The sequence below is a fragment of the Plecotus auritus genome, assembly GCF_963455305.1.
Source record: "Plecotus auritus genome assembly, chromosome: 9".
In the NCBI taxonomy this organism is placed as follows: Eukaryota; Metazoa; Chordata; class Mammalia; order Chiroptera; family Vespertilionidae; genus Plecotus; species Plecotus auritus.
The window spans coordinates 121,831,676-121,859,571 of NC_137783.1; the positions used below are offsets into that span (position 1 = coordinate 121,831,676).

A 27,896-nucleotide genomic window follows, 5' to 3' on the forward strand; every position below is an offset into this window, starting at 1 on the left:
TTGATGTTTCTATCTCTCCCTTCCTCTCTCAAATTAATAAAAATTAAAAAAAAGAAATAGCCCTAGACTGTTTGGCTCAGTGGATAGAGCATCACCCTGTGGACTGAAGGGTCCGGGGTTCGATTCCAGTCGAGGGCACCTATGTGGGTTGCAGGCTCCTCCCTGGTCCCTGGCCCTGACCCAGGCACATGCAGGAAGCAACTAATTGACTTGTTTCTCTCACAGCGATGTTTTTCTCTCTCTTTCCCTCTCTCTTCCACTTTCTCTAAATATCAATGGAAAAATATCCTCAGGTGAGGATTAAAAAATAATAACAACAACACCTTCTGAGTGCAGACCCTGATTCATATGGTCCACACCCCCAGTCATGGTTTGCAACCACCGAAGATTTCAGAATGTGGGAGGACTGTTGGCTTTGACTATGGAAGGCACACCTGGCCGCCAGGGGTTGGCGTTCTGAGGAAGTGGCCCCGCCATGAAATCGGCTTGCAGAGAAGTCAGTGTTGTTGTTCACCATTTTGCACTCCCCATCGCGCAGGTGGAAAGCTCGTCAGGAACTTGCAACCCGGAGACACACTCACAAATGATTTCAGAAGGTTCATATGTTAGAATGTCAGGTCTTGGAATGGAGGAAATTTTCCCAAAAGTACTGGCCACCTGAGAGCACACACTCACCTACAACTGTGGCAGAGCTCAGTTTCTAGCAAAATGGTGTCCCCTGTGCCGCCTTTGCCTATATCTGTCCCTGCAACTCTGCACCGAAAGCCGCACCAGGGCTTGGGACTCGAACTGCTGAGCCCCAACGCCCAGGCTGGGTCTCAGCACAGACTATCTGCGTCTAAGCTCCAGGAGGGACTGAGTCCAGGATCCCACATACTGATCCCTGACACTCCTTTGTGCACTCTTTCCCGCTGCCCTGTACCCAAGGGCGCACCTGGGTTCTAGGGAACACTTCTTCCATATCTGGCTCCGTGCAGCCCGGCAGTGCAGCACTCCCCTCTCCTGTTTATTCCCTGTGGCAGTGGCGCCTCATCAGTTAAGAAGGAGGAAAGTTTAAAAAGAGCATCTTGGAAGTTGGGTGTCCCCGAACAAGGAAGCCACCAATCTGGAAGGCGAAAGATGTGGAGCGAGGCAGGTGTGTCACCGGAATTGCTGAGGATTCTGGAGAGTGCGGACTAGGGTGAGGACCTGCGGCTTGGGTCACTCACAGCACACGGCACACGTAGGGCTAATTTCTCTCTGCCTGAAATCCACCTAGATGGGGATCCTTGCCTGTCCCCCAACAGCCCTGGCACTTTTGCCGCGTTTGCCACGTTTGCCGCATTGGGAAACTCCATCTAGCGCATCGCGTGCCGCGCGCTCAGACCTGGGGATCCGGGAGACAGGGAGAAGTTCCTGGGAATCTTGGGGACAGGGAGAAGTTTCTCTCTCTGCATTTTACCCGCTGAGAGCAGCAACTCAGGAGCGAGCGGGGACCTTCCAGGCGGGATTGCAGCAAATAATGCTCAGGGGAAGGGGTCCTGAAACCAGCTGTAAACAGTGTGAGCGGGTCTAGGTGTTTCGGAGCATGCTTATTCTTGCGAGTGCAGGTAGTAATGGTGTGCACAGGCTACTGGCAAGCCGGTGTGTAGATGTGACCACAGGAGACACTGGGGGGCAGGAGTCATATGGCCCCGTGTGCTGTCCCAGTGTCCTTTTTGCCAGTGCCATTGTCTGGGGGAGTGGGCTTATGTTTGAAGAGAGTAATGGGTTTGTGGGTGGGGAAGAGTGCGACTGGAAGTGACAGTGAGCAATTGTCTCTGCAGGGATTCCCGTCAAGCCTGCCTTGCTCTCTATTGGAGAACTGAAGTGCAGGGAATGCGCGTGTACGTTTGGCATGCGCGTGCAAGTCCGGAATGCGCGCGCACGTTCATATGTATGTGCCCGTCATGGATGTGTGTACAGTTGCAGTATGTGTGCGCAGGTCCCTTATGCGGAGGCAGGTCCGGAATTGCACGCCAATGGGGCACCTTGGAAACAGCTGCCGGCAACAGGGGCAGCTGGGCAAATGGTTCTAACAGGCAGATGAGCAAAGGTGATGGATGGCGGGGTAGAAGAGGAGATTGCTGGGGCTGCTTGGAAGCTGGGGAAACATTGGTGCCTTGCACCTACCTGCTGTGGCTGAGCGGGACATTGGTTGCCTTCTATCCACTTGAAGAACCACCCAGGGCAAATAAGTACTTCTGGTCAGTAGGTGGGTAATCAACATGCTAAGGAATCCCAGATGTGAGCCACAACGCCCTTCCAGATCCCTACCTAGCTGGGAGCAGGGTGAGGCAAATTACTAATAACCACATTCCTTTAGGACATTGGGTCCCCATTTTAAAGATGATGCATTGAGGCACTGAGAAGTCACTTGTCCTTAGTCTTACCGCCAGGAATTTGCTTAGTCGGAATTGAATTCAGTCTGACAAAGTTCTTGCTCCCACAAGCTGCCCTCCTTGCAAGTGATTCCAGCTGCTGCTGGATTAAACACCTTGCTAGGACCCAGAACCAGCCCTGTAACGCATTAACCCTATCACCCTCACTTGGATGAGGGTTGAAAGTCAGACTTGGGGGAGGCAGGAGTCCCTGTGATCCTGGACCCTGCCCTACAAGATTGCTCCGCTGGGGATGGAGTGGGATGCACATTCAAAACCGGATGAAACTGAACAGGTGAAATTTACAATGACGTCAAACTGTCCCCCAGTCCGTGGGTGTTTTCTGGTGCCCATCACTCCCCCTTCTCCTTTCCATCAATGACCTCAATGCAAATACAAGTGGGATGATCCTGTTGGATGCTACAGGTTCTGGACGCAAGTGGGTGACACAATCCGTCTGAGGCACCGGATCCTTCTCCTCATTGGTTGCCTGGTGCTCCTGGATTCCCCCTCCCCAGACCCAGAGCGGGAATAAGAGGAGCCGCTGGTGCTGGGAGAAATCGGAGCGACTTCCCAGTTGGAGTGCCACTGCCACTTCCACAGGAACACCTCCACTGCCGCTACTGCCGCCTGCCACCACCACCACCTGCTGACAGGTGAGTCCCCTGTATGATTCTATCTCTGCCTCTCTCCCCCTCCGTCTCTCTCCATTACTGTACCTCTTGATCGATCCCCTGCCAGTCTCAAAGTCTCTCTCCACTTCTGTCTGGGTCTTTTTATCACACAATTTCTGTTAGTCTTTGGGTTCATCCAAGACTCATGTCCCAGGTAATGTTGAGTCCAGGGACTCTGCTCCACTCTTCCCGTGCAGATCCGGCTCTGGTCTAGCTGTGTTGCTGCAGTTGGAGCGTGCTTAGTTTCATCTCTGACGCTGGAGTTGTACTCACGAAGAGCAGGATGCAGGAATAACTTTCTGTTCATGCCTAGTGGTCCCAGGGAAATTGGTTCGGAACCTGGGTCAGCGTAAGTGGGTGGAAAATAGGCTAAACGACAGTTTGAGTCCTGCGGCATCCCAATTTAACTCTGTGTTAAGCTTGGGGATTCTGCCGAAGTGTAGATTGGCTGAGCAGTAAAGTGTGATCTTGTTTCTCAGAGATTTCAATTGCAGATATTTCCTCTCTACTTACACTCTCCCTCAACATCCCCTTACAGTCCTAAGTGTGAGCTCAGATCTGTGGGTTCATAAAACTTCAAACTGGTGTAGATGCTGACATGATTGTTCCTTTGCAGAGAGACATCATGGCCTTTGGGAAGTTCTTACCCTTCCTGGCTCTTGGCATCTTGGTCCTGTACCAGGTGGGCATGATCGAGGCAGCACCATTCAGGTAAGACAGCCCTGAAAGTAGTACATTCTCCTTCCGGTGCCCCTGGGATCAAACAATTCTGTGATCTTAATTGTGGTGTGCTGAAAGGGGGGTGAGGGGGGGGGGCGCACCAAGAAAAGTATATATATATTTTTTCTGATATAAAGAATATCTGATATTCTTCATTGTAATGATACCTGATATTCTTTATTATAAATTTCATATAATTCATTCAGTCTCATAGAATGATTTTGTTGGTTTTTACCAAAATTTTCATTTTTCCAATTCAACCATGATCTCAGAAATGAATTGTATTCTAATCTACCTTTTTGGCCAATAAATTCATAGTTATTAAATCAATGTGAGCTGTTAACCTTTCTGACTCTTGCACAAATTATATTTAATAAACTGGAACCATTTTTAGCTTTAGCACTACCTGTAAGTTTTTATTATTTAATTTTTAATATTGGCTATATGCAAAACTATGGTCACAAAAATTTGTAAAAAGTTCATCTTTCACAAGCCTACATGATCTGGATTCAGCACCACACTGCTTGGAGGTCACACCAGTGCCTGGCTCCTGATGAATCATACCCTGTCCACTGGGAGTTGAGGTGGCCACTTCCTTAGGAAAAACCCAAGAACCAGGAAGCCTGGATGCTTATCCTGGGGAGCAGGCAGGAAGGACTCATAGCTTGTATTGGGCTGCTATTTCTCCTCAGGTCTGCCTTGGAGGACAGCTCACTCAGTGAGGAGGAAGAGGACCTCCTTCTGGCTATACTGGTGAAGGAGTTTATGAAGAAGATGGCCAGTGAGAAGGAGCAGGCAGCACTGGATTCCAGGTAAGGCTCCACACCTGCCCAGTAAGAACAGCTGTGCTAAGAAGGAAAACACCTCCAGAAATCAGTGCTATAAACTCTCTATGGGGAGTTATCATGGAATTTCCCCAAATGGCCAGTGATTATCTGCTGTGATAATTGTGTTCAGTAAAAGCAACACTTAAGGTTCATTGGTACCTTTCAGAACAGTAATGACTGTCCCATGGGAAGGCTTTGCCCCCACCAGCCTCTTACTGACAGGTCTTCTGTTTTTCTCCATCCTGTAAATCAGTGCTGCTACCCAGAAGAGATCCTGCAACACAGGCACCTGCTTGACCAATAAGCTTGCTGTGCTCTTGAGCAAGTCTGGAAGTGCTGCCCACGCCAAGGTGTTGCCTGCTACCATGTTCTCCCAGGGCTAAGGCCCTAAAGGAAGGGATCCCAGGAAGAAGGTGACTATTCTTGTACTGTTAGATGGGAGGGTGGATGACTGGATATTACAGGGGTGCAGTCCACACTCTAACCCTCCTTGGGCCCATGTGAGTAAAAAATCAACAAGGGAAAGTATCTGAAGGACAGAGACTCCCCAAAGATGAAACCCTTAGATTTGGGGTTTATTTCTGTGTTTTGTGTGTGTTTTTGGTTTTGGTTTTTTTTTGTCCAGTGTTTCCCTATGACACTTAGATCATCTGCCAGGAAATATAGATGTTAATAACCTCACAATTAATAAGTAACTAAATTCTAACTTTTGTGTGTTTTTTTTCCTCCTAGATGATGGAAGCTGAACCCTACCCACTTCTTTAAATTTATCATAAAAACAATTGGAGAAATACTAAATACACATGTGCATGCTACTTAACATTGAAAAGACTCTGTCTTATTCAAAATAAATTAAATTTAACTGCATAATAAAGCTATTGAAAATTACCTGGTGTCTTTTATATTTTATTCTATATTCAGTAAATATGACAGCATATATCATTGGCTTATCTGGTAACAAATCTGGGCACAGTCAGCCAACACGTTGATGTTGGCAATTCTGCCAAAACTCAGGGGGACATGAAATCACTGCACCCTGGGTGTCTGGGACACACAATAATGCTGAGCCTCAATGAAACTTTTTCTTTAAAGAAATCTTGTCATTTGTGAACTTCATAAAAAAAAATACTTAAAAGGCGTCCCTCCTGCTATTTATGCTGCCCACCCCCACAAGAGAGCCTCAGGGACTGTGAGCAATTTGTTGACAAGGCTGACTCAAAGGAAGCAAAGGCAACATGCTTGGGATGGGTCCTCAGCATCCTGTACCCTCAGGTTTTAGTAAAATAACCCTTGCCGGAACTAGAACCCTGTGCATCTCAAAGAGACAATTCACATTGCTTTCAGAGTGTCCTGGTCCCCAGCTCCAAAGGACATATCTCTTCACTTCTCCTTAAATCAGGTTTGCCCTTACCTATCCCTGCCTCCCCCCTCCAATAAGAATCCCCCTTCCCAAATGTCCCATAGCCTGCAAACCCTTTTAGAAACAATGTCTTGGAGTTAGAAAATGGGAACATAGCTTGGCAGACCTAGAAAGGTCATCAGAGGCCATCAATGCAGAGAAGAAAAGTACATTGCTTAAGGTCCTGCAGTAAGTTTAACTCATACATTTAACAAATACTAATTGAGTATCTGCTATATCCTTGACACTATTCAAAGCACCAGGAATAGAGCAATTAACAGAACAGACAAAGCCCTTACATTCATGGAGCTATATTCTAACCTGGGGAGACTGAGGTGACGCATCCTATGAAATCAGACACTCCTCACTGGAAGGAATCTGGGATGTCATAGGGTATACACTGAGTGGGCAGATAATTATGATCTCTGAACACAATAATCTGGCCACTCAATATGTGTGTGTGTGTGTGTGTGTGTGTGTGTGTGTGTGTGTGAGTATATATATATATCTGGTGCATGGGTGGGGTCCGGCCAGCCTGGCCAAGGGGAGGGGACATGGGCGGTTGGTCAGCCTGCCTGCTGGTCAAACTCCTGGTCGAGGGGACAATTTGCATATTAGCCTTTTATTATATAGGATATATACTGAGTGGCCAGATTATTATGCGTTCAGAGATCATAATAATCTGGCCACTCAGTGTAATGCCTTACTTAAGTAGAAACTTCCCAGTGTCAACATCCCTGGCATCTGCTGGGACTGCTGGTGACACACTGCTGAGTATAACTCGGAGCCAGTATCACTGATGGGTAGTCAATTAATTGGGGTCATTGACGTAGAGAAATCAGCCCCTTCCATCCATTGACTCTAGTTACTTCCTCAGGTTCACATAGAATGATGACCCTTGCTTCCGTTCAGTCTGTAGTCCACACTGTAGCCCAACTTTTGCCTAAAAGGTAGATCTGACCATGTCTCCCTTATCACAAAGTACTGCATCTCACAGAGTAAATACCTAGAGCACTGCAATGGCTCACAAGGTCCCAGGTGATCTGCCCTTCCTCTCCTCTCACCACTTGCCCCATTACCTGCCTGGCCTCATCTTCTACTTCTCCCACACACTGACCTTCTTACTATTTCTCATCCCTCATCTCCCAGCAACAACTGCCTCAAGTGTTTGCACTTGCTGGTTCTGTGCCTCTGCAGAATGCTCCTACCCGTGGCCCCACCTCCTCCAGATCTTTACTCAAATATCAAACACCCTGGCTCTCCTTTCTGATATTGTACCCTACCCTGCCAACACACACCAATCCTCTTCTTCTTGCTTTATTTCTCTTTACCACTTATTACCTTCTATTATCTACATATATAAAACCCTAACATGCAAATAGACTGAAAGGCAGAACATCCAAACAACCGCTCGCTATGATGTTGCACTGACCACCAGGGGGTGTGCGCAGAACATGGCAGGCATTGGCCACGGCGGGATGGTGGAGCAGGTGAGCAGGGGCACCAGACCAAGGCGGGGCACGGGTCACTATCATCAGGGCAAGCCTCTGGTGGTTACTGAAAATTCTTTGCTCCCACATGCCGTGGTCCTGCCCGACGCTCACACCTGCTGTCAGAGCCAGCCCTGCTCGCACCCGCTGCCGGCACTGGAGCCGCTGCCAGCGCCCAGCTCCAACCCTATTCACTCGGTGCCGTCAGCAGGTGTGCTCAGTGGCTGCTGGCCCTGATCACACCTCAGGGCTTCTCCACCTCCTCCTGCTCCTGAGGCACGATCAGGGCCAGCAGCCACTACTCACATCCACAGCTGGCGCCAGAGCCACCTCTTACACCTGCTGCTGGCGCTGTCCCTGCTCGCATTTGCTGCTGGCACCGGCCCCAATCGCTCAGCAGGTGCAAGCAGGGCCGTTGGCAGCAGCAGAGAGAGCGGGGCTGCTGGCAGACAGGGAAGCAGAGAAGCTGCAGTAGGAGGGGCCAGGTGGGGGCATGGAGGATGGGTCGAGACCTGCCCCTGTGCCCACCACAGCCTCGTGTCCCACAGTTCCTTTCAAGGTGCACGAATTCGTGCACTGGGCTTCTAGTAATACTAGTATATATTTTTAATTATTTAGCTTATTGTTTCTACCCCATCCTATAAACAATATAAGTTCCACATGGACTGGGAGATGGCTATTTTGTTAATTGCTGGACCCCCTATAATACAGAGCAGTATGCTTGGCATGAGGGAACACTCAATAAATATTTATTGAATGGAGTTCAGTCCTTTTCTCTTTTATGTTTATGGTCAACTCTCAGTTTCCCTCTTGATCTGATTTTCTTCAGGCTAACCTACTGGCTTTCATCTTCAGCAACGACTTCACTGGATAGTGACTCCCTCGAATGCTTGAAGACTTCTGTGGTGGCTGCTAGTTACTAGTGACTCTACTTCCTGCCTCAAGGCCTCCACAAGTACTATTTCCTCATTTTGATCACTCTTCTTACCCTCCACTTCTTCTCCCCTGAACTAATATGACTAGCTTTTCTTCTTCCCTTGCAGTAAATGCAGCAGACTGGCAGGTACTCTATAGTTGTGGTATCTATGACTAGGAAGGTAGGTTCAAATCAGGAGGGGAGAAAGACCACTTTAGTATTGGGTCAAAGGCATCTTCTCTAATAATAGAGCTCATACTGTATTGAAGTCCCACCAGGACTAGTTCTTGATTCAAAGACTGAGAGAAATGTGATTAATTTGAACTTTCAAAACCAAAGTAAGGTTCTAAGAAGAGATGAAGGAATACATAAGGCATTCAAAGAACAACATGGAGAGACAAAACTCTTGGTGATTCTGCCCTGAAAAGAACATGCCTTAGATATCTGTTGTTATATTAGCCTGGGGTCTAAAATGAGACCTGTGGAACTAAACCTGATCTGCAACTTGAATGCATATGCAACCAACACCGTCTGAGATCATTCTCATCTGTACCACATATCCATGGCCAAGACAAATAAATATTTGTGTTTGAGATTTGAGGTTGTTTTTATGTAACATTGTGGCAATAGCTAAATGGACTTTGATAGGAATTGCATTGAAACAGTAGATTGCTTTGGGTAGTATGGACATTTTAACAATATAAATCCTTCTAATCCATGAGCTCAGTATATTACTTGATTTATTTGTGTCCTCTTTAACTTAATTCTTCAACATCTAATAGTTTTCAGAATACTGGTCTTTCATCTCCGCAGTTAAATTTATTCCTAGGTATTATACTCTTTTTGATGTAATTGTAAATGGGACTGTTTTCTTAATTTGTCTTTCTGATTGCTATTATTAGTATATAGAAATGTGACAGAGCCCTAGCTGGTTTAGCTCAGTGGATAAAGCACTGGCCTGTGGATCGAAGGGTCCCAGGTTTGATTCTAGTCGAGGACAAATGTCCGGTTGTGGGCTTGATCCCCAGTAGGCAGCTGATCAATGATTCTCTCTCATCATTGATGTTTCTATCTCTTTCTCCCTCTCCTCTCTGAAATCATTAAAAATATATTAAAAAAAAAGAAATGTGACAGATATCTGTATATTAATTTTGTATTCTGCAACTTTACTGAATTCATTTATTAAATCTAATAGTTTTAAATTACTGAATACATTATTCTTTATGGATGTGATTTATTGATTCTAAAATCTATTTTTGACTTACATGTATTTTTGGGACACTTGCTAACTTTAATTTTTAATAGCAAATTAAACTTTTTATTATAATTTACAACATTCATATTTGAGGTTATATTTTTTCATTCTGGATGTGATGTATTATTTTCCCTTTTCCTTTTCATTACCCATTTTACTAGAATTTTCTATTTTATTGGACTTTTCAAAGAACAAACTTTAATATTTATTTTTAATTCCATTATCTTTCTAGTTTGTAATGCAGTAATGTTTTTTCTGCCCACTTAATTCCTTTCACTCATATGATTTTTGAAAAGTTTGTTCAACTGGACTCTTTGGAGATTTCTCAGTGGGTAAGCATTGACCCATGAACCAGGAGGTCAGGGTTACGTTCCTGGTCAGGACATATACTCAGGTTGCAGGCTTGATCCCCAGTAGGGGGCGTGCAGAAGGCAACTGATCAGTGATACTCATCATGTTTCTATCCCTCTCCTTCTCCCTTCCTCTCTCTCTAAAAATCAATAAAAATATGCTTTTATATTGAGAGAAACATCAATCGGCTGGAAATCAAACTGGCAACCTTTTGGTGCACTGGATGAGCCTCACCAACTAAGCCACATTAGCCAGGGCCTCTTTGACATGTTTTACCAGAACTATTACACCAACCTTTCAATTGATCACTCTGTTTCTATCCTTTTTGCTATATAGACAATTCTGGAGCGATCCTTTTGAAACACAAGTCACATTGTGTCTATCCTTTGCTGAAAACCTTCCACAGGCTCTCTATTGACTCAAAATAAAAGTTGAAGTCCTTTTGATAGCCTAAGAGGTACTACCTGATCTGACCCAATACCATTCCTCTGGTCTACCTTCCTGCCAATTAAACCCATTGCTTGCTCTACTCCTGGCTTCCTCAGGGTCTTTAAACCTATGTGTGTGTGCGCATGCCTAGAATGCTAGTCCCTCAAAGTCTGTATGATTGCCTTCCTACTTTCCTTCAGAACTCTGCTGAAATATCACCTTCTCAGAAGACTTTCCTGGCCACTATATACAAAATGATTCTTTCTCTGATCACTCTCTATCCACCCTACTCAGCTTTATTTTTATTCACAGAATTTACCACTATCTAAAATATATATTTATGATTTTATCTCTGAGTTAATCTTTAACCATAAAACATGTCATGAGATATAAAGATCTTATATTAAAAACCATCAATAATGTTTGTTTTGATTTCCACTTTGACTCAAAAGTTATATAGAATAGTATTTTTTAATTTAAAATAGCTTTTAAATTTATATTTCAGTTACTCAATTCCAGGTGTTTGTATTGAGGTTTGACAAAGTGATCTGTATAATTTTTAACTTGGGAAATTTGTTGAGATTTCTATTAGGTTTATTATATTATCCTTTCCCAACAATGATTAGAAGATAGCAGAAAAAAGCAATTTCCCTGAGGTATAAAATTATATGTCTGTATCTATCTACCTAAATATCTATGTATATATATAATAAAAATGATTATGTGATTTATTTATTTATTGTTAATCCTCACCCGAGGTTATTTTTTCTACTGATTTTGAGAGAGACTGGGAGGGAGGGAGGGGAGGGAAGAAAGAGAGAGAAAGAGAGAGAGAGATTAACTGGTTGTCTCCCTCACAAGCTTCAACTAGGGCTAGGGATTGACCCTGCAATCCAGGTATGTGCCCTTGACCAGGAATCGAAGCTGAGACCCTTCGGTGTATGGGCCGATGTTCTAACTACTAGCAACGCTAGCCAGGACCATTATGTTATTTATATATAGTATTTTTGCCTACATAGAGGGCAATAAAGTTTCCAAGTATTATTTTGTTTCTATAAATTATCCCTCACATTTCTAAAAAAATTTTAGTTTACATATTTTGAACTCTTCCTTTTTAAAATCAACTTTCCTAAGGTATATATTACTAATAGAAAATAATGTATTCCATGAGTTTTACCAAATGTATATTATATAATCCATGTAACCATCACCACAAAAAAACAAAACAAAACCGTATGGAATATTTCCTTTATTCCAGGATGTTCCTTTTTATTGACTTATCACCCACACTCCTACTCCACACAACCATTGACCTTATTTCTATTACTGTGGATTCATTTTACTGAAGATAGATGGTATGCACTACCCTGTTTCACTTGACATAGTGACTGTGAGATTTACTTATATTGCTACATGTATCAGTATGTAATTATTTTGGGAGAGGGAGGGTTAAATAGTATTCCATTTTATGCACAATTTGTTGGATGGACATATGCACACTGACTATTTCCAGAACCAACTAGTATGAATGATACTCCTATGAACATTCATGTATAAATCTTTCTGTGAAAAGCTGAAGACATTATTCCTAAACAGAAGAAATGGTATGGTAAATGTATGTATTACTAGACTATTTTTCAAATAGCTTTGCTATTTTACACTACAGCAGAAGTGTATTTTGATTATTCAACTTGTTTCACACATTCTTGCCAATGTTTGGTATTTTCAGTCTTTTAAAATTTAGCCATTCTTGTGATTCTGTAACAGTATTTTATGTGTGTGTGTTTTTTTTAAAATGTTTTTATTGATTTTAGAGCGAGAGGAAGGGAGAAGGATAGATAAAAAACATGGATGAGAAACATCGATTGCTGCCTCCTGCACGCCCCCTACTGGTGATTGAACCTGCCACTCGGGGCATGTGCCCTGATGGGGAATCCATCCAGTAACCTCTTGGTTCATGAGTCAACGCTCATCCACTGAGCCACCCAGCTGGGCTCATGTGGATTTTAATTTATTTAAAAATATATTTTATTGATTTTTTACAGAGAGGAAGGGAGAGGAAGAGGAATAGAAAGTTAGAAACATCGATGAGAAACATCCATCAGCTGCCTCCTGCGCACTCCCCACTGGGGGTGTGCCCGCAATCAAGGTACATGCCCTTGACCGGAATCGAACCTGGAACCCTTCAGTCCGCAGGCCAATGCTCTATCCACTGAGCAAAACCAGTTAGGGCTGGATTTTAATTTTTATTTCCCTAATGATTCATGATAATGATAACTGAGCATTTTCTCCTGTTTATTGGCCATTGATTTTTCTTTTGTGCAATTTCTGCTCAAATACTTTATCCATTTAATATTGGGCAACTTGTCTTATTCAGTTGTAAATATTTTATATTCTAGAAATAGTCCTGCTTCCTTTTGGAGCACTATTTCATTCACTCATTCACTTTCCTCTCCCTCTTGCATCACTTCCTCTGTGGGAAGCCAGATGCCATGTCATTAAGCCCCTCAAGCAGACTATGGAGGGGTCCATGTGTCAAGGAATAGAAGTCTCTGTCCAAGAGCCAGTGAAGAATGGAGGCCTGGCAACAACAAAACGTGTAAGTTTAAAATTGAATTTTCCAGCTTCAGTTGAGCCTTGATATGACTATAGACCTAGCTGAGACCTGGACTGCAATCTTAAGAGAGAACCTGAGCCGGAAGCACTCAGTGGAGCCTCTCCCAGAGAGCCTTCCCTCAGAATCTGTGTAAGATATTAAAAATTTGTTCTTCTGAGCTTCTAAATTTTTAGATAATTTGCTGCACAGTAATAGATAACTAGTATCTGTCCAAACCGTGATTACTCTTCCTCAACCCCCAAATTTGGAATGCACATTCAGTGTAGTTGGCTAAATGTGCAGCCTGAGTTCAAGTTGGAAGTCACAGTTCCCAGGAAGGATACATTTTTATCTCTTTGCCCTGGTTCCCAAGCCCAGATCAGATTAGGTGCAATGGCATAAGCTGTCTCCTGCTTCACTTTGTTCTCAATATATTAATTCTTTGGAAGCCTCTTCCAGGGAGAATTGACTGTGACTAAGACACACCTCTAAATCAAGGACTGGGCATTAATTGTTGGTGTTTTAAAGCAAATTATATTTTCTTTACTATGAAGTCTCTAGCTGGATTTGGTTTTCTATGAGCTATCTCCTTAGCTGGCTCCATCCTAGACAATTATCCATTCATTCTCAATAATGTATTGGGGATAGGGAAGAAGACTCTTCAATTATGGATCCTCAGATATTTTTGCACTTGTTGAAACTTTTCTGGCTATTCAGCTGCTTCATATAACTGATTGGTAGAGCTAACAAATGTCTTGCCCTTGTCACTCTTAGGGCACTGAGCCAAGCACTATAAATCTGGGCATCATCTTTCCTACTCAGGCTTGCCAGGACAATGATTAAATTAATTGTTTCTATAAAGCGGGGTACTCTAGAGACTTCCTGGAGAGCTTGGCTCATCTATAGATCTAGGAAGATTGTATGAGTGGTTTCCCGTGTACTTAAAGGTAACCAACAATGGCCAAGTCCTGTGCAAAAACCTTAGTAGAGTCAACAAAGCATGATGTGGCATCTGATTATTGTTCTAGTCTTATTTCTCACCATGCGCTCCTTCCCAATCTGAACTCCAGTCACATTGGCATTCTTTTAGTCTATCAGAGTCTGCATGTTCTCCCAGCCACAATGCCTATCCATTGGTCTGGTCTTCCCTATTCTCTATTTCCAATTAACTCTTACTCATCTTTAGATTTTCCCAGATAGCACACCTCCGGAGTCTATGTTATATTTGTTCTTATTTGACTTCAAAGAGTGGCTGTACCTTTCTTTCAGATCCCCATTTCAGTTTTAGTTTATATATTGATTAGTGTGATTAGTTGATTAATGTCTACTCTCCTTAGATTGAAAGTGCCATTCACACAGGGACTGCATCCATTTTGCCCTCTATTTTGACACTTAACATGGTGTCAAGTGTAGTAGGTGCTCAATAGGTATTGGAGGCAGCCCTGGACAATGTGCTCAGTGGTTAGAGCATCGGCCTGAATACCAAAGGGTCGAGGGTTTGAATCTCAGCTTTCCTACTTACTGTGTAACCAGGTTTGTAGCTTAACCTCTCTATAGGCCTCTGACTCCCACATGTAACCTGGGGGCAATAATGCCTACCGCTGTGTGTTGTGAGAGAATTAAAAAACATAAAGCTTTTAAATTATCTAGCACAGCGCTGAGTACAGAGTAATTAATGTCCTTTATTTGTGTCTTAATTACTTGTTTAGAGAGAACAGAATCAGAACAAAGAAGCTATAACAGCCAGTCACTGATCTTTACCAAAGAGAAGGTCCAACTGACCAAGTTTATGAGGCCCAGCTTGGGCCTACATCTCTGTTGGAAACATGCTAATTCATAGTGTTTGGCTATCCATTTTCTGGACTTGGTTGCCACCTCTGTCAGATTCTTTCTTTAGTGTATTAATGATGAACGAGTCTTTTGTCAGATCACTTTCTTTTAGACTCCACAGCTTGGTGTCTACAGATACCTAATCCCAAACAATAAATGTGAGATTACTCATTCTATCCTAAGGTCTTGGGAAAACTCACTCTCACCCACTATTAATATCAGCACCTTCCTAGCCTACTCTTCCTCTTAATGAAGAAGGTCATGTAACGGTGTGCAGTCTTTCTATAAAACTGAAAACACTATGCATATAAGGATAGCAGTATATGCACTGCTAGAGGACCAAGATTTCATGAACCCCAAGTCAGTCATGCTTCCCTGTCCCCCACTACGGTACCCTGAAAGACATTGCATCCAGGCCTTGTTCAGAATCTTTTTTAAAAAATCTTTTTATTTTGAAATAAATTTAAATGTATAGAAAAGTTACAAATATGTACAAACAGTTCCCATATACCCTATTCCAGTTTTTCCCAGTGTTAACATCTGTTATAACCATGGTCCATTTATCAAAATTAAGAAATTAACATTGGTATAGTAAAATCAACTAAACAATAGAATTTGCTCATATTTTACCAGGTTTTTCTGCTTCATAATACCACTTTGCATTTAGTAACTGGCATGTCTCCTTAACATTCTATAACAGTGTCTCTCAGTCATTTTTTTGTTTTTCATGATCTTGACACTTGTTAATACATTGGTCAGGTATTTTTTGCACTGCTCCCAATTTAGGTTGTCAGATGTTTTCTCATGATTAGATAGTGGTTATAGATCTTGGGGGAAGAATATTTCAGAAGGGGTGCTTCTCTTGTTGATTGTATCAGGGAGTCCAATGTGTCAACAGGTTTTACTGATGCTGTATTAACCTTGATCACTTGGTTAAGGTATTAGCTGTGCGGTTTTTCCTGTTACTAAAAGTCTTCCCTCCCCTCCCCTCCCCTCCCTTCCCGTTTTCTTTTTTTGAAAGTGAGAGTAAGTTTATTAAAGCTTGGGACAGTGAGGCAAAGGAAGGAACCCTGAAGATAAGATTAGTGGGTAAGCTCAGGACTAGCTGCCACTGTCCATTGCTCCCCTGGGTGCAAGTCTTGCTAGGACCCTTAGAGCTTAGGAGAGAAGCAAAGTACATGCCTGAGGAAAGTGGGGGTAAGGGGGATGTGCTCAAAGAAGAGCACAGCCTCCCTTCTCACATTCTGTCTGTCAGACGAGAGTCACTAGTTCAGCCCATGCTTGAGTATTTCCTTACTTTCTGGCACTATATGATGCTCTAGACTTGTCTTATATTCTCCCTGTCCCAGACCTAGAATTGGCCATTTCTCTAAGGGTTCCTGCTTCATTTTATTGAAGAATGGTATTTAATGAAACCAGTATCTTCAAGGTAAGTGAGCTGCATCTATTGACCAGCTCAAACACCAAATAATACAACTATTGATCGGTTCAAACATCAAACAACACAACTGTAATAAATTGTGATTTATTCCCTCTTTACTCCTGATTATTCCCTTGAACAAGATCCTGCCTTAAATCTCTTCAACATACCTTCATTCATTCACTTACTCACATATTCAATAACATTTAGTGAGCTCCTACCAAGTATAGGTTTTGTTGTTCTACTTTTCACTGGGAATGAAGTTGTCTTTAAATAGCTTAGGTCAGCGGTCGGCAAACTGTGGCTTGTGAGCCACATGTGGCTCTCGAGCCGTGGTTTAACGCTCTGTTGACTAATGAGTTTGCCGACCACTGGCCTAGGTCAAATTGTCTGAAGTTATAGCCCTGCTCAGGGGTAAAAGATAAATAGGAATTAGTTAGGCAAAGGGGAAAGGGTGGAGAGTGAGGTAAAACAATGGGTATAAACACATGTCCTCTCCAGAGCATGTTTCCATAGGGGTACTTAGATAATCAAGGTAGTTGTTGTTTTTAATTCTATTAATTAGATAATATAATTTAATATTTAAAAGCAGTGCCACTCTCCCACCACTTGTACTCAATCTGAAAAGGTAGGTAGGGAATTTATAAACTCTAATAATGCTATATGAAAAAAACTAATGGAAAAAAAAAAAAAACACATCAAAACCAATGAGAAACACTAACCAACTCTATGTCCTCCTAGAACAATTAAGTGTAATTCAAATAAACAAATAGAGAGAGTAACTAGCATTATGCTGTTTACAATGCTGTGTGCTGGGACTGAGAAATCAAGAAATGCCTGGCCTCACTGGTAAGCACCTTCAGTCTGATGTGATGAGCATTACAGAAGAGAGCTGCATAGAGCTTTAGGGCATACAGTGAGGGGACTTAACACCCTGGGAGTTGAAAAGCTTCTTAGAGAAAGTGGCACTACCACACATGTAACCTTTATGTTCATGTTGACTAAAGTCACCCCAATACAATTTAAAATAATTTTTAAAAAAGAAAAGAAAAGAAAGTGGCACTAATGCTGAAGCCTGAAGGAAGAGCAGGAACTAGTTGAGAGAAGAAACCAAGATCAGGGTGCTAGATGTGCTACAGCTTGTGATTAGTTTAAACCTCAAAGAATTCATCTATTATCATAGTTTTGTGATTAAATCCCTAATCTCTATTTTAAAACTTTCCCTGAATAGGATTCTACCCTGATTCCCTTCAATATCCCTTCATTCATTCCTCTAGTCATTCAACATTTAATGAAAAGAGAGGAAGGAAAAGCATTCCAAGTGGAGAGAACAGCCCATGGAAGGCCAGGGTCTGAAAAGGGGGATGGTCTGTGCTGAAGCAATGGAAGGAATGCATTATGCCTAGAGAGAAGAGAACAAGAGAAAGAGTGGCAAGAAACAAGGCTGGAGACATGGGAATGCACCAGGTCCCATAGCTCCTTAACATTAGTTGAGGGTTTTGGACATTATCTTGAGGGCAGCAGAGAGCCAGGGAAGGCTGGTAAGCCAATGAGTGACCAGATTGAGTCACTAGGTCACATTGGGGAGAATGGGTGATAAGAGAGTAAGCAGTAACTTCTATATGGCTTAGCAAGATTTAGTTTGCTGCCTCACAGGAATAGGGTGAGGATTAAACATTCAAATTCCCTGGAATAATGTTTGACATGTGATGAGCAATCAGGGAATGTTAGCACCTTCCTCAAGTCCAACAATTTTAATTCTTTTTCATCTAATCTCATCTTTCTCTTTATTCCCCTGATGTTATTTTGGAGAGAAAATTACCATTTAAAGTTTTTGCTGAAATTAAATGCATTACTGTGCTAGACACAGTAATCAAATATGAATAAGACCTGGGCCCTTCCTTAAAAGATATTTGCAACGAGCCATAGCATGGTGTAATATGAAATACACTAATGGTAAGAGCCAAAGCTCTCAGAGGGCAAGAACTGCATCCTTCACCTTAATGACCTTGATGTCTGCCATAGATAGTAGGTGGCACGGTGGACTTCAGCAGACTTCTTGACCAAATAATGCATGCACTGGGAGTTCGGAGGATTGATCAGGAAGACTGGATGCACTAAATGTTTAATTGCTTAGGATTTCACACAGGTTTGTTTAGGACTGTAACTTTCTGCATATTTTCATTGTGATTGTTTGGGATAATTGTTAATATGCTTTGTTTGATTTTTCATGAATGTTTCTTTTGAATGATCAGCCAGCCACATTTTCAAATTAAAATTTTTCTATCATGAAACACTGTATAATAACATGAAAACATCACATCTAGGCTGAGATGTTTGGTTTAATAATATTAAATTCCTAATTATTTATGGTATTTCTGAGTCACAGATAATATGGGGTTAATTTCATTCTCTATTGCTGCCTAATCCTTCCACCTACCCACACCTTGGCTACCTACCTAACTTCTAGCTGACATGTATTCAGAAAATCAGAGTAATTTTAGCCTTAGCCTGAGCAATATACCAGTGCAGCTGTATGAGAATCCTGTAATTTCAGGTAAAGTAATTGACAGTGGTGTCATAACCAACACTAATCCCTCTATTAACATGTGGTTTTCTACACTATACATGTATATCTACATACAGTTCCTATGCTCATGTATGTTATTTCTGAGGCAAGTTGAAAATAAGGTAAGTAACCATGTTGGCTGTGTGAACGCTTAATGTTATAATGGGAAAGTTAAAGGCAAAAGTTGTATTATGTCTGAGTTTATGGTTCTTTAGATTCAATGATGGAATCAAACTTGGTCAAATGGTTACTCTTTTATTTTTATTTATTGTTTGGGGGGAGGAAGACATTGCTTTGTTGTTCCACTTGTTTATGCATTCATTAGTCAATTCTTCTATGTGCCCTGACTGGCATCAAATACACAACCTTGGTGTATAGGGACGATGCTCTAACCAACTGAGTGATCCAGCTAGGGTCGATTACTCTTTTTTTTTTTTTAAAGAAAGGCAGACTGCCATATGCAGTGCCTCATTTGGATGTGTCTAGAGTCTTGGAAATTTGACTACCCTATGTTCTCCTTCAAATGGACCTTGAGAACTTGTTTGAAGGTTCTAGCAGGGCAGCGCAGCTACTAGGATACCCTTGACCAAAGTCTGTCCTCTCCTCTGGGGGGAAGGTTGTCCTCTTCAACCAAATGTGCAGCTTCTGGAGGTAGCAGATGGACTGGTGAGGGAGGAAGTGGACGCCCGCCTAGCCAGCCAGATCAGCCAAATCAACTCTAGCAATCAGTGGGGTGATAGATGCCGCAGCCAGATTGCCCTCACATCCAGGTTACTCTTTCTTAAAGAGTTTACTCTGCCAGTCCTGTTGGTTGGGCATCATCCCATGCACTGAAAGGTTGCTGATTCAATTCCCTGTCAGGGCATATGCCTGGATTGTGGGCTCAATCCCTAGTAGAGAGTTTGTGGGAGGCAGCCAATCATTGTTCCACTCTCATATCAATGTATTCTCTCTCTCCCTCTCCCTTCCTCACTCTCTAAAAATCAATAAAAAAATCTTTTAAAAAATAAAAATGAATTTTTAAATCTTTTTTTTTCTTTTTTTTTTTAAATATATTTTATTGGTATTTCACAGAGAGGAAGGGAGAGGGATAGAGAGCTAGAAACATCGATGAGAGAGAAACATCGATCAGCTGCCTCCTGCACACCTCCCACTGAGGATGTGCCCGCAACCAAGGTACATGCCCTTGACCGGAATCGAACCCGGGACCCTTCAGTCCGCAGGCCGACGCTCTATCCACTGAGCCAAACCGGTTTCGGTGAATTTTTAAATCTTTAAAAAAAGTTTTATTCTTCCAGATGAAAAAGCCTTAGCTGCCTGTCCTTAAATGCACTGGCTTGGTGACTCCCCCTCCTGACAGCTGCCATGCACTGATAGGATCACTCAGGAAACACCTACAAATGTTCCTCAGGTAAGAACTATTTTTCAATGAAAACTCTAAAAGTAATTGTTATACTTTATTCCAAAATCATACTATTTCTATGCATTTGAATGTTTTTTGTTATCAAATTCAAAGTAAGAAATTTAAAAATACAGAGACTATAGAAAAGGAAATATAAGTTATTTCCCAATTCAATTCCAGTCTCATACCAAAGAGGTGTGTCAATGTTAAATTTCTTGAATCTCTTTCTAGAAATGTTTCTCTTTGTACAACTATAAATAAGTGAAGTATCCGTTATATATTTTAACCCAAATAGAATCATCTATATACAGTTTTGCACATTTTTTCACTAAAATTAGGTCTTATAAGGACGGGCCTAGGGCCCAGCCAGTGTAGCTCACTGGTTGATTATCAACCAATGAAACAAGAGGTCACCAGTTAGATTCCCAGTCAGGGCACATACCCAGTTTGCAAGCTCAATCCCCAGAAGGGGACATGCAGGAAGCAGCTGATCAATGTTTCTCTCATTGATGTTTCTCTCTCTCTCTCCTTCTTACTTCCTTTCTCTCTAAAATAAATAAGAACTTTTTTTTTTTAATAAAAGGAAGGGCCTAGGATAATAGAAGAGGAACTAGGTGGGGAAATGAGCCTCGGCTGGGCTGTTTTGGCTCACTAAGAAGTCAGAGAAAAGGGGGCCTTGGGGACAGGGGCAAGCCTAGGAGGAGCTGCCGCTGCCTATAGCTCCCTGGATGCAAGCCTCATGGGGTTCCTTAGAGACTAGGAATTGCCTGTGGTTGAAGAGGAGGGAAAGGGAAAGGTGCAGGCAGGCGTGCTCCTGTGAGAGTGAACCTTAATTTTCTTTATAGAGCCTCTCTAGCATTCCACATAATGTATCATAATTTATTTTACCTATTAATAATCACCGTGTTTTTTTTCTGATTTCAATGAAATATAACACTGCCATGAATATCCTTTTACATATATTTTCCCCTCAATTTTAAGCAAATACACAGATTGTATAATTGAGCAGGAATTCTAGCACTACTTTGAATAACATTTTTTAAAATATATTTTTATTGATTTCAGAGAGGAAGGGAGAGGGAGAGATAGACAGAAACATCAATGATGAGAGAGAATCATGGATCGGCTGCCTCCTGCACGCCCAGAACCCGGGTATGTGCCCTTGACCGGAATCGAACCCGGGTCCCTTCAGTCCACAGGCCAACACTCTATACACTGAGCCAAACCAGTTAGTGCTGAATAACATTCTTCAATTGAACTGCATGCCCAATTATTCCACCCTAACAACTCATGGGTAATTAAAAAATTTATGTTGACAAGTAGTGTTGATGTAAGAGTTTTAGAGAATTAAGCAGTGTATTCTTTTGGTAATTTTTTTGTTTTGTTTTGTTTTGTTTTGTTAATCCTCACCCAAGGATATTTTTTGCATTGATTTTTAAAGAGTGGAAGGTAGGGAAGGTTGGGGAAGGAGGGAGGGAGGGAGGAAGGGAAAAAGGGAGAGGGGGAGAGAGAGGGAGAAAGGGAGAAAGGGAGAGAGGGAGAGAAGGAGAGAGGGAGAGAGGGAGAAAGGGAGAAAGGGAGAGAGGGAGAGAAGGAGAGAGGGAGAGAGGGAGAGAGAGGGAGAAAGGGAGAGAGAGAGAGGGAGAGAGAGAGAGAGGGAGAGGGATGTGAGAGTCACATCAATTGGATACCTCCCGAATACACCCTGACCAGGGTGGAGATGGAACCTGCAACCCAGGTACATGCCCTTGACCACTGGGAATCGAACCTTTGGTGCATCGGCTGACGTGCTTACCATTGAACCACACTAGCCAGGGCCCTTTGGTAATCTTTGATTCATAACAAACCACTCTAAAACTTAGTAGATTAAAATAAAAACAAGCATTTTTTTTTTTAAGCTCAGAAATCTGCAATTTGGGCAGGGCTTGTCAAGGAAAGCTTGTGTCTGCTCTATGCACTATCAGCTGAGGTGTCTTGACTGAGGGCCAAAGGACCCATTTCCAAGATGATGCAATCAACTGGTTGGTGTTGGCTGTTGGTTGGGAGCTCAGATGGAGTTGAAGGCTAGGAATCCTGGATTTCTCTCTGCATGGGTCTTTCCATGTGGCCTGGGATTCCCTGTGGCATGATATTTGGGCTCCAGAGGCAAGAAGAATCATAGCTAGGCATAAGCTATACTGCCTTTTATGACCTAGCCTCAAAAAGCTCATAGTTGAGGTGGAGACACACACACACACACACACACACACACACACACACACACACGCACACGCGCGCTAGGGATCTAGCCTACAACTGATCTTTCTACAGTGACAGCAGAAAGGATTTCTTAGAAGTATTTAGGCCATTGAAAATTCTTTTTTTTTTTTGCTAAAAATGAGAAACATTTTAATAAGCCTCAGAATAAGAACCTTGATACTACTTTGCATTCGTGATGACAGAAAAAAGAATGGAGAAAATAAATTTCTTATAGATTTTTAAAAGAAGAATAGTTTTAAGAACAAATTCCTTTGGACTCTACAGCCTTCTTTTTTATTCTGTACCGTTCCATGCTTCAACATGATGCCAAAAAGGAATTTACTGGATAAAAGTAGCCAGGAAGGAAATCAAACATTTATGAGATATATTTATTATTTTTCTGACTAAAGTTCAGTGATTTTTAAATCTTCTTAAACAAATAATTATGAAAAAAAATATTCAAGAAAATAAAATAAAAATGGGAAATTTAACCATTAGATTTATTCTATTTTATACTAACCTTATATTTAGTCCAAAAACAACCCTCCCCCCCAAAAAACACACACACACACAAACCACCAAACCATTTTACAATAAATCTAGTACATGCATTTCAAGATTCCACTGCTAGAATTTTGTTGAGATCAATTTAATCATTTATAACACTATGTAATAGAGCATAAGGGACACATGCATTAGATGTGACCCTTGCCCCTTATCCTCAGATTTATATCAAAATAAAGCTGACAATTCTGCCAGATTCTGAACCCCCAGTACCCCCATTCCAATCCCTGAAAGCAGACTATGCCCTGTAACGCAACTTTACACAAGCTGTAGTAAAACTAAAACGTAGCCTACGTTTCCTTACCTTTCTATAGGATATAGTCAGTTATTGGATAAATACTGAAACATTTCTAGCGATTCCTCTTATGAGTTTGTTTACCAAACACAATGTGTAAGAACTAACTAGACAAAAAGTTCCTTTGGAATTTGGTCCACAAATTCACTTAACAGGTTGGAAATTTAAAACCTGCAAGGAAAAGAGGAAGTGAGGAATCCCTAATCCTGACACGTTGTAATCTCTAAAGAAATATACATATACTAAAAAGTTTTGTTCACAGAAGTCACAAACTATAAAAGGGATATCCTTATTGAATAAAAACAAGGAACTAGCTAATGCCCTTTATTTTGTAAGCACCATAGTTAAGACAAAGTTAGACCCAAATTTACTGTCTACTCCTGTGACTTCCCCCGCCGCCTTGCCAAAAAAAATTTGAAGATAAAAAAATTTAATTTGTCTTACTATATACTTTCTGGCCACTAATTGTGATGTAATTATAAAGATTAAAATTAGGCCTCTGAAAATTCTTCAACTCCTGAGACAAAGATAAAAGGAACAAGTCATCCCTGCTTTGCCAAAAGCAAAATAGAAAAAGGAGAAAGTAACAGTTCTCTAACTCAGGGTCCCAGCCCTCGGACTCTTCGGGCAGCCTATTCTTGATTTCAGGGACCTGAGAAGATTTCTGGTGACCTATGTATGTTAGCTGGGCTGGCCAGAGAGAGACAGCACCTCAGGCTGCACAGTGCAGCAACTCACAGCGAGACAGAGAGGGAGGGAGGGAGGAAAGGAGGGGAGAAAGAAAGAAAGAGAGGGGGAGGAGAGAGAGAGAGAGGGGAAAGAGAGAGAGAACCCCATGGGTGGAGGAAGGAAAGAGAAAAGTTAGTCATGTCCTTCAAGCCCAGAAGGCGAGGACAACCAGCTTACCAGTGACGAAACAATTCAAATCACGGTAAGAACAATCCAAGTTGTGGCACCATCATGTTGTAGGCAGCAGGTTCGGCACTGGTGGAGTCAGACCAAACTGGGTTCAGCAACTTCGGTACTTGGGTTCTGGTGAGGAAAGAATTCAGAGCCAAGACCCAAACTGTAAGTGAATATTTATTTGGTAAATCACAGAGGTAGAAAAAGTAGTTCCTAGAAGAAATGGGCTATCCACTATGCCTGTAGCTTTTGCCAATCTGGCCCTGCAACTCTGCACCAAAAGCTTCGCCAGGGCTTGGGACTCAAACTGCTGAGCCCCAAAGCCCAGGATTGGGTCTCAGCACCGGCTATCTGCTTCTAGGATACAGGAGGGACTGAGTCCAGGATCAACTCTGATCCCTGCCTGTCCTTTGCTAAACTTGCCTTTCCCACCTCTGTACCTGATGGCATGCCCTGTGTTCTACTGAACAGTTCTTCCATTCCCTGGTTTCCCTGCCGCCCTGCCAGTGTGGCACTCCAATCTCCCAGCCTGTTTTCCCTTGTGGCAGTGGCACCCCATTAGTTAAGAAGGAGGAAAGTTTAATAAGGGCATCTTGAAAATCGGGTGTCCCGGAACAAGGCCACCAACCTGGGAGAAGAGATGTGGAGGGAGGCAGGTGTGTCCCAGGAATTGCTGAGAATTCTGGAGAGTACAGACTAGGGTGAGGACCTATGGCTGAGGTCATTCACAGCACACACTGGGCTAGTTTCTCTCTGCCTGGAAACCACCTGGTTGAGAGTCCTTGTCTGTCCCCCAACAGCCCCGGGCACTTTTTCCGTTTGCTGCACTGGGAGACTCTATATTGGCTGCTGTGAAGTGCATGCAGTGCGCTCAGACCTGGAGATCCTGGGGACAGTGAGAAGTTTCTCTCTCCGCACTCTACAGGCTGAGTGCAGGAAGTCAGGATCCAGGACTTTCTAAGCGGGCTTGGGACAGAAAGTTCAGGGGGAGGGGCCTGAAACCAGCTGTGCAGGGTGCAAGAGGGTCAAAGTACTACACAGTTCAGTGTTATGGAGTATGCTCATTCTTCAGAGTGAGGCGAACGGGTCACCAACATGCAGGTGTGTAAATATGACCCTACAGGACACTCCAAGGCAGGCTTAGGGCATGATTCTGCGTGAACCCAGACGGATATCCTTATGGCACAACTGTCATTTCTTGTGAGTGCCAAGGCTTTGGGGAATGGGCATGTGTTTGGAGACAGGAATGAGTTTGTATGTGTGGAGCGGTATGACTGGAAGTGACTGCGAGTGTCAGTATGGACTTTTCAGTTCTGTCAAGCCTGTCCTGCTCTCTAGTGGAGAACCGCGGGACTAGAGATGCAGGTGTAGTCCAGAATCCCGCCTCCACTGGGACATCTTGGCAAACAGCAGCTGGAAACAAGGACAGCAGCTGGTAACAAGGACAGCGGGACATTATGGCTCCTGCAGGCAGATGAGCAGATAGGAGATGCCTAGTGGCATAGAAAGGGAGAGGACTAGAACTGCTTGAAGGGTGGGGACGCTTCTATACTCACCCCTTCCTGCTGTCACCTGACAGCTGGTCACTGGCTCTTTCTGCCCACGTGATGGACCACCCCCTGAGGTCAGGGCACACGTTGGGTAATCCTTTAGTATGGATCATGATCTTAAGGAATCCCCCATGTGGATCACGGCCCGATGCTTTTCTACGTCCCAAGCTAGCTAAGGGGAAGGCACATAGCTACTAAAGATATAATTCCTTCAAAACAGGATTATGGTTCCTATTTCAAAGATTAATGCTGCTGACCATTGAACAATATGGTGGGTAGTGGCGGCGACCTCTTGTGCAGTCAAATATCCACATATAACTACAGTCAGTCTAAGCATACTCAGATTCCCAACTTGGGAGCTGTGGCTTGATAACGCGGCTGTTTGTTAATCCTCACCGGAGGATATTTTTCCATTGATTTTTAGGGAGAGTGGAAGAGAGAGCGAAAGACAGAGAGAAACATTGATGTGAAAGAAACACATGGATTGGTTGCCTCCTGCGTGAGCCCTGAGCAGGGCCCAGGCCAGGGAGGAACCTGCAACCAAAGTACGTGCCCTTGACCGGAATCGAAGCCAGGATCCTTTGGTCTGCAGGCCGACACTCTATCCACTGAGTCAACCAGCCAAGGAGACAATGTGGCTTTCAATTGCCCAGGTCCATAAGCTGTGCAAGGGCCAACTAAACTTTGAGGGGTCAATTAAAAAAAAAGTAAGTATAATTAGACCCACGCAAACCCGTGTTAAGGGTCAATTTTACACTGAGGTCCTGAGAAATTAGTTGCCCATAATCCTACGGCCTGAAATATGATCAGCCTGAACTGAATTGTCTGACAAAATTCTTGCTCCCACCTCCATCTCATTTTCATAAGCCCCAGTCCTCTGTGGTGATTTCAGCTACCTGAATTAAACAACCTGCCCAGACCCAGGACCAATCTTGTTATTCATTACCCCTCTCACCCTCACTTGGATGGGGGTCAAAGTTCAGACTTGGGGGAGGAGGGTCCAGGAGTCCTTTAGATCCTAGACTCTGCCCTCCAGACCCCACAGTTAGGGATGGACTGGGATGTATGTTTAAACTGGTAGAACTGAACAGGTGAAATTTACCTTGACAGCAAATTTTCCTCAAAATCTAACTTACTTTAAAGGTGTTTCTCATTGGTCCTTTCCTTTCCTCCCCCCCAATTCCATCAATGACCTCAATGCAAATACAAGTGAGGTGGTCTGGCAGGATATTGCAGTCCAGCAAGTGGTTGACACAGACCATCTTAGGCATGGGATCCTTCCCCTGATCGGTTGCCTGGAGCTCCTGCACCACCCCAGACCAGAGCAGCCTCTGGAGGCATCAGAGTCATTGCCCATCTGAGTGTCTTGGCTGCTTCAACAGTCCGATCATCTGACCACAAACCTACAAACTCCACAGCAAGTGCCATCATCACAGCCTCCACTCCAAGCCACCACTGCCAGGTGAGACCTGAGACTCCTGTGAGGTATATCAATCTATCTCTTCCTCTCCCCCTTCTCTCTCCATTATGCTATCTCTTGGATGATGTCCCTGCCAACCTCAGAGTCTCTATCTACGTCTGTCTGGGTCTCTTCATCTCAACACTGGACAGTCTCAGTTTGAGGACTTCCTGCTCCACTCTTCCCATACAGAGCCCAACTCCAGTCTTGCTATCTCTTACTGCACATGTGCTTAGCCTTAGACCCATCTCTGAGCAAAACACAGGAGTAACTTTCTATAGACTGTGCACCCACAGATTTGGTCTGATGCCTAGTGATCCCTAGGAAATCAGTTCAGAACCAAGTGAGAGACACATAAGTGCAACAGCATAGGGCAGACGGTCCTAAATTGCAAGCCCCCTCTCCCCTGGCCCCCAGTCCTGAGATCTGGGAGCTTTCTTTCCAGTTTAAGTCCTGGGTCCTAATTTAAAACTCTACTAAGCTTGGTTATTATGGGGGTCTCTTTGCCAGAAGGCAGAGCAGCTGAGCAGAATTTAGTCTTTAGTTTCTCAGAGATTCCAACTGCAGAAATATCCCCTCTACCTACATTCCTCCACATACCCAGCCAGTG

The 27,896-nt window shown here is 43.1% G+C and overlaps 2 protein-coding genes across 4 annotated transcripts in view; one reads left to right on the top strand and one right to left on the bottom strand.

The window, feature by feature from the left end:
* CYP2R1 (cytochrome P450 family 2 subfamily R member 1) overlaps positions 1–27,896 on the bottom strand; it is a gene marked incomplete at its 5' end in the record, with an annotated part of 115,903 nt that overhangs the window by 53,156 nt on the left and 34,851 nt on the right. For all 3 annotated transcript variants that reach the window (XM_080640039.1, XM_080640040.1, XM_080640038.1), the window contains one exon: positions 24,281–24,406. The remainder of the gene's footprint in view (positions 1–24,280; positions 24,407–27,896) is intronic.
* On the top strand, positions 2,916–5,508 carry LOC308233270 (calcitonin gene-related peptide 1-like). Its single transcript, XM_080640169.1, has 5 exons — positions 2,916–3,055; positions 3,690–3,784; positions 4,486–4,605; positions 4,874–5,033; positions 5,353–5,508. Exons 2-4 carry the CDS (start codon positions 3,699–3,701, stop codon positions 5,001–5,003), a joined length of 336 nt encoding a protein of 111 aa, XP_080496295.1. The 5' UTR covers positions 2,916–3,055; positions 3,690–3,698; the 3' UTR covers positions 5,004–5,033; positions 5,353–5,508.